The following is a 7500-nucleotide window of genomic DNA, read 5'->3' on the forward strand; positions in this document are numbered from 1 at the left end:
ATATTGTTACAACAAATTTGACATTGCAACGTTTCTAATGGCTTATTAGCCTAGAAATCTAGACGCCCCTAGTGGCCGCAAAATGAATTTGCTCCCGGGGGCACAGCTTTGCTGTAGGGGTTTTTGGCGCGGCCAGGCTAATGGCTTATAATGACCATAAGGCTTTGTCACAAGATGAAGGATGTGTAATGTAGACCGGCCTGAACTCAATTTGGACAAAATATGCAGTTTCTGCAGTTTGCCTTTGTAGGGCAGTATAGTGTCGCCTGGTTCTCACGAAAACCCTTGAGCATTTCCGGCCAACTTCGTGAGAACCAGGTTAAATTATGGTGACCTTGCCAAGTAGCAATGCACCGAGGTACTCAACACACCGTGATCACATCAATAGATCCCACTGCAGGCCTACCCTGCCTGACTGCCCGAGCTAAAACAATGATCGCATTCTGATGAGGCAGGCAGTCAATGCAGAGAGGCAAACCCAGCAACAGCTCCAGCCTTGCATCTGGAGTTACCTGCTGTTTATGATAGCTCCCCAAGCGTCCTCACAGGTTTGGTAGACCAAGGGTTCCCAGACTTTACCATGACAAGGCCACCCATATACTGGTAGATTATAGCCAAGGCTCCCCTTACATGGGCCATACTATGTTTTCCTGTGCACCCCCTTTGACAACCATAATAGGTCTGCGAATCAGTGCCCCACTGGGATATACAATAATAATGACGTAAATAGTAATGATGTTCAGAGATGCAATAGATATTTATAATGCAGTTCTTAACAAATGGGAATATTTAGTTGTTAAATGTATTCAATTGTTTTTTTTTCTTTGCTACACTCTTCCTGCCAACCTGCCAACCCCCCTAGCACTCTTCCTGCCAACCAGTCAACCCCTCTAGCATCCCCTCGCGGCCCCCCAGGGGTACCCGGCCCCCACTTTGAAAACCCCTGTGTTAGACTACCTAGGCTGTAGACAGTGTGCAGTGCGCCGCCAGGGAGTTGGCTTCTGATGCGCTCCTGTATTCCCATGTGTGCCGTGTGGAGTCGGCATGTGCTAGACACAGTGTGCACTAGGGAGGGATCCCGCCGGGAAACTGACAACGCTGCTTCAAACAACACACGTCGCATCTCGGAAAAGTGCTTTTGACGAGTAGGCAGAGAGAGAGAGAGAGAGAGAGAGAGAGAGAGAGAGAGAGAGAGAGAGAGAGTGAGAGTGAGAGAGAGAGAGAGAGAGAGAGAGAGAGAGAGAGAGAGAGAGAGAGAGAGAGAGAGAGGTGTAGGTAGGGTAACATGTCGCTGTCTGACTTTTCAGGTCTAGAAAAAGGAGGGTGGAGGAGGACGATGTAAGCAGGGTGTAATACAAAGAAAGCCATGGGGCTTCAGAGGCAGTCAAGAGAAGGGTAGATGAGAAATGTAAAAAAGGAGAACGCAAGGAAAAGAAAACACTAAGTACAGAACAGAACAGTATAGGAGAGGGGAAAGCCTGAAAGAATGAAAGAAGATGATGGGATGATACGTGAACAGAATAAATGAAGAGTAAAGAGAAGACAAGAGTAAAGAGAAGAGAAGAGAAGAGAAGAGAAGAGAAGAGAAGAGAAGAGAAGAGAAGAGAAGAGAAGAGCAGAGTAAAGAGAAGACAAGAGTAAAGAGAAGACAAGAGTAAAGAGAAGAGAAGAGAAGAGAAGAGAAGACAAGAATAAAGAGAAGAGAAGAGGAGAGAAGAGAAGAGAAGAGCAGAGTAAAGAGAAGACAAGAGTAAAGATAAGACAAGAGTAAAGAGAAGACAAGAGTAAAGAGAAGACAAGAGTAAAGAGAAGAGAAGAAAAGAAAAGAAGAGAAGAGTAAAGAAGAGAAGAGAAGAGTAAAGAAGAGAAGAGTAAAGAAGAGAAGAGAAGAGAAGAGAAGAGAAGAGAAGAGAAGAGAAGAGAAGAGAAGAGAAGAGAAGAGAAGAGAAGAGAAGAGAAGAGAAGAGAAGAGAAGAGAAGAGAAGAGAAAAGGGCATTCCTGGCTGCTTCTCCATTCTCAGTCTAACTTCTTGCCGCCCACTGACCAGAACAGTCAACACATATTTCTTTTTGAAAGTGTTGAAACATGAAAGCATGTTTTTGTCTGCAGACAAGTGGTATGACGTGAGAGACAGGGTGCGAGACCGCTTTGGTTTCTGTGTTGTGTTGTAGTTGCTGTTGTTGTGTTTGTGTCTTAAGGTTTGTTATGGAGTTAGACAGTTTCTGTGTGTGAACGTTTTTTTAATGATTGTGTGTGTGTGTGTGTGTGTGTGTGTGTGTGTGTGTGTGTGTGTGTGTGTGTGTGTGTGTGTGTGTGTGTGTGTGTGTGTGTGTGTGTGTGTGTGTGTGTGTGTGTGTGTGTGTGTGTGTGTGTGTGTGTGTGCGCGCGCGTGTGTGTGTATGCGTGCGTGCGCATGCTTGTGTGTGTGCGTGTGTGCCTGTATGCATGTGTGTGTGTTTAGTGTGCATGTATGAGGTTGTGCATTCCAGAGGGGGTGGAGGGCTCTGTCGAGTTCCTCCGAACACAAAAACCACCGGATGCTGCACTCTCTCAAACAGGAAACCACCATCCCAGAGCCAAACGCCCTCGGGCTGCCATCGCCTCCAGCCAATCAGCAGTGGAGATGGCCAACCGACCAATGAGAATCGCCCCAGAGGGGCAGGACGTGGCAGGGTTTGACCAATGGCGAGGGCGGGTGAGAGGTCAGAGTGTTCGAGTAGGAGGGGTTCAGGTCAATCTGGTTCACATGTTCAGATCTGTTCCGCAGACAAGTTGACTTCCACCTTCCTCTTACGTCTTGTTCACTTTAGTGCGGGTGTGTTGGGTGAGGTCGCATGAACACACGCATAAACACGCGCACACACACACGCATTCACATATGTGCGTGCACACATCCCAAATTAACTTCATATGCCTGATGAAGGAGGGAATTGGATGTTTTTAATTAAATAAAATGTATATTTTTCAATAAAAAACACAGGGTAAAGACTGTAAAGACCAACCTGTTCCTACTTTCTTCACAAAGTTGTCACTGTAACAAATTGACCTGACCTAACACGATATGGATTTTAACTGGGAATAGTTTGAGATTGGGTGGCTTCCTAAAAATGACCTCCTCTGTCTTCATTGTGTGTTAATGATGAGGTAATTACTATCACACCATTCAATTAACCAGCCCACGTTACTTTGGTTCAGAATATGGTCATCAGATTTCGTGAAAAGGGTCACTAACATGGAATCATCTGACTGTGCCAGAAAACACGGATGCCCAACACACATGCAAGCACGCACGCACGCACACAACTCCATAATAACCTGTCACTAAACATGCTCTAAAGCTAAACAACTTCCCCTTATCTGCATTCTGCATTCGAGAGCTTCAAATGACAAGCGCATCGCAATGGCCTCTCCTCTCCTCTCCTCTCCTCTCCAAGCTGGAGTAGGCATCTCTCTCTGGGTGAGAGTGAGAGGGAGACGCGATGCACATTGAACCACTTCAGAGCGCGTCCTTGAGTGCAGTTGTACTTAGAGGCATTACAAGAAGAGGTTACTGGTTCACAAGCAAGAAGCACTGCAACATGACCATAGCTCATTGGTTGACATGGTGATCTACTGTACATTGGCTGGAAGGACTTGCTGGAAAAATATGCTTAATGCCTTATTTCCTCACTATATTTAATGATACTGTCTAATGCTTAGCAATATTATGCTAGTGATTGACCATTCAGTCCTATGTGGCAGGAGCCTAACTTTTCCCTACGCATTCCTAGTTTCATTGTCCTGTTGCGTCACACTACATGAAACAAACTCCTGTTGCGTCACACTACATGAAACAAACTCATTTAATGTCCTTAGATTGTGTAATCCAGTAATGTTTTGTGATTCTGTCCTCGGCTGACGCATGCCTATCATGTACTATGTATACTATGTGCAGTACATTAACTACAGCATATTAACCTGCACTTTATTGCTAAGGCAGCCACCTTGACAAGAAACACCTACCACCTTAACTAGGTCCTCTAAAAACATAAAGATTCAATGTTGTAATTTCTAAAGTTGCTTGACCAAAAAAGATATACTTTTAACGCCCCACCACCTTGACTAAAAAAAATTCTGCGGGAAACACTGAACTATTTACTATATCACATACCATGCCACTTAAAGGGACAGTTTGGTCAATTTCAACATGCAGTTGTATTGCTCACGCTACCTTTGACTTGTCAGTACCTGGTGATGCCACATTTTTCGGCTCAGCCCTTTTCTAATGGGGGCAGCGTTTGTTTACATTTTTAAAAAATGAAACATAGGCCAACTCTAAATATTTTCCCGAAAGGTACTGCTGTTTGCTAGTTGTCTGCTGATGTTTTATAACCTTTTGGATGTTTTTGGGAATAAATAAAAATGTTTTTTTGAAATGTAAACAAAGAGCTGCCCCCATTACAATGACCAGGATCTCGGAAACGGCTGAAGAAGAAGAAAAAAAATCTCAGGCACTGACAAGTCCAGGGTAGTGTGAGCATTACAACTGCATGTTGAAATTGACCAAACTGTCCCTTTAACAGGTGCTTTGCATGCATACAGTGTGCCATGCACAGCCATGAGGGTGTACGTTGACATTCTTGAAGTCCATAGTATTTAAAGTCAGTAATGCTCTGCCACTGCTCAGTGCTGCGCTGGTGTGGTGTTCCGCTGTTGCTGCGGCGACACTTCCCCCCCTGAGAGTGACTCATTATTTCATAAACACAATGCAAGAGGACACAACACATGAATGGCAAACGCTTCAACTGGGAGGAGAAGCCAGGTCATTCAGATGAGTGCACGCACGCACGCACGCACGTACGCACGCACGCACGCACGTGTACTGTACAAGGAACACCAACTATTACGTATTAAGCACTATGAAATATTAGAAATATATTGTTAGTAATAGAGTTGAGAGTCATTTTTGTAGGCATTGCTTTTGTAAGCTATTGCTTAAGACTGCCTCTCTTCTATAGGTCAACATAACTCACACTGATGAAATGTCAGAGTGTGAATCATTTACTCAAAAACAATGACAAGGCGTTTGGCAAGGAATCACACCCACATACAGGAGGATAATATTAGCTCAAACTGATGATTCATTGCCGTTCATTAGTTCATCTGGGTATTTATACACGACCATGACCTTTGCAAGATACCTCCCACAAAGGATGCACTGAGTAACTATGATGACAGGGCCGCGGGGGCCTACTGTCTTGGATACTGTTTCTCAACGGGGGCACTGGGGGCACTACAGCCCCCCCCCCCCCCCCCCCCCCCCCCCCCCCCCCACCCCCCCCCCCCCCCCAGGGGGCTTTGAGGAGTCCTAGGGAGGCATTGAGAAGGATACAGTCGAGTGGGCGCGGGGCTTAGTTCCCATTGGGGGCCATTAGTCTATTTTATTTTTCAATACGGGGGCATTGGACTTAATTATGAGGTCAAGGGGGTGTTTCTTCAAAAAAAGTTGAGAATCACTGGTCTAGGGAGTTGGCCTTCAAATCTGTAAGTGCTGCAGGTTCAAAAATTATATAAGTGGGAGACATCAGTTGGAAAGGTCAAGTTTGCACCAGGGATTTTCTTTTACGGTAAGTGTCATCGTTGGGAAGGTCTAGACTTGGTATATGAATCATGACCCGGCCGCCCCAAGGTGAAGTAAAGTCCACTCAGCTGAGGAGTGTCTCTGTGTGGGGGTCTGTGGGTCAGCGTATGACTATGTGTATGATGGGTGTGTGCACAACACCGATAGGGTGTAACCGTGTCTGCATCATGACTGGTCAGTCTCTCCCTCCCTTTCTCTGTGTGTGTGTGTGTGTGTGTGTGTGTGTGTGTGTGTGTGTGTGTGTGTGTGTGTGTGTGTGTGCGTGTGTGCGTGTGTGTGTGTGTGTGTGCGTGTGTGTGTGCGTGTGTGTGTGCGTGTGTGTGTGCGTGTGTGTGTGCGTGTGTGTGTGCGTGTGTGTGTGCGTGCGTGCGTGTGGTGTACCCACCTATGTGGCGTGGGTGGCAGGGCAGGTTTCATGGAGTTGATGGGGTTCATCGGAGGAACGCGGGGGTCAGCAGGGAACCCCAAAACTCCTCAACCTGACAGGCAGTCTACGGAGAGAGAGAGAGAGAGAGAGAGAGAGAGAGAGAGAGAGAGAGAGAGAGAGAGAGAGAGAGAGAGAGAGAGAGAGAGAGAGAAAATAGAAAGGGGTTACTACAGTTCACTTTCTTTTCACAGAAAAAACACAGCAATGAAGGAAGAAGGGCAAGAGAGAGAGAGAGAGAGAAAGAGAGAGACAGAGAGACAGAGAGAGACAGAGACAGAGAGACAGAGAGAGAGAGAGAGAAAGAGACAGAGAGAAAGAGAGACAGAGAGACAGAGAGAGAGAGAGAGAAAGAGAGAGAGAGAGAAAGAGACAGAAACGGAGAGAGAGAAAGAGACAGAGAGAAAGAGAGAGAAACTGAGAGATAGAGACAGACAAAAACAGACAGAGAGAGAAAGGAAAAGAGGAGTGATAGAGACACAAACCAACAGTAAAGAGAAACAGAGACGAGGGGTGTGTCAGAAAAGCAGATGATTGGCAGTAGGGCTGCACAATTAATCGAATTTTAATCAAAATCGCAATTTTGGCCGCCACGATCATAAAACATGAAAATCACGATTTTATGGGAGGAAATTCAGTGTTCCATCTAAGCTGCGCGCACCTGCAGACTTGTGCACTGCTCGCACGTTCTCAGCACAAAGACATTTCAGCCAATAGTAATATTGTTGACAACTGTCTTTGGAGGATAAGTCTGTGAACCAATAAGCAGACAGTGCTGAGAGGGGGCAGGCGTCAGCATTTTGGCAGGCTGGCTGTGAGTCGGAGTCGGAAATCTCCGTGTCAGTGAGTGCACTCACTGCTGGGCAGTGGAGGGGAGTTGTTTCATCCTAATGGTGGATATATATGAGGAATTCAAGCATTAAACCAGCCATTGCATGATGCTGGAGTCTCTGAAGGTGTTTTGAAACTATGTGCTTTGACCAGCAACTGTTTGTGATTATTGAAAACCAAGAGAAATAAATTTAGTTCTGGTCTAAAAAAATCGCTAGTTAGCATGCTAACACAAACGAAATAAGCTAAGTAATGTTGTCTACAACAATTAGACTGGCTGTTACTCACTACTCATTAACACCAACCTGCGTGTAGATATCATAGCTGTTTTGGTGGACAAGTAATGTAAACTGGTGCAGTGAGTTAAATTATTATGAGTGAAGTTCAACACAATTTATAGCTGCCATAGTTGCTTCTGCTTCCTACATTCTCAAATGTGTTAGCTTGCTAGCTTGACAAATGCACTGCAGTCCAAATTGGCAGAACCTAACAGAACCCTATGTAATAACAGACATCATGAAGCTATGTTTTATTTAAATGGTTATGTTTTCATGCCAAGTCATGAAGTATTACTTTACAGACCAGAGCATATGCATATTATTAAATTCAAAAGTGACAGCTCTT

At 45.2% G+C, this 7500-nt stretch overlaps 1 protein-coding gene across 1 annotated transcript in view; it reads right to left on the bottom strand.

The window, feature by feature from the left end:
* Positions 1-7500, bottom strand: part of zmiz2 (zinc finger, MIZ-type containing 2) — a 90081-nt gene that overhangs the window by 39848 nt on the left and 42733 nt on the right. Inside the window, exon 2 of the mRNA XM_063209938.1 lies at positions 6007-6112. Coding sequence (XP_063066008.1) covers positions 6007-6056 — 50 coding nt within the window. The 5' untranslated portion in view covers positions 6057-6112. The remainder of the gene's footprint in view (positions 1-6006; positions 6113-7500) is intronic.

This window comes from Engraulis encrasicolus, chromosome 11 (genome assembly GCF_034702125.1).
Source record: "Engraulis encrasicolus isolate BLACKSEA-1 chromosome 11, IST_EnEncr_1.0, whole genome shotgun sequence".
Taxonomy (NCBI): Eukaryota; Metazoa; Chordata; class Actinopteri; order Clupeiformes; family Engraulidae; genus Engraulis; species Engraulis encrasicolus.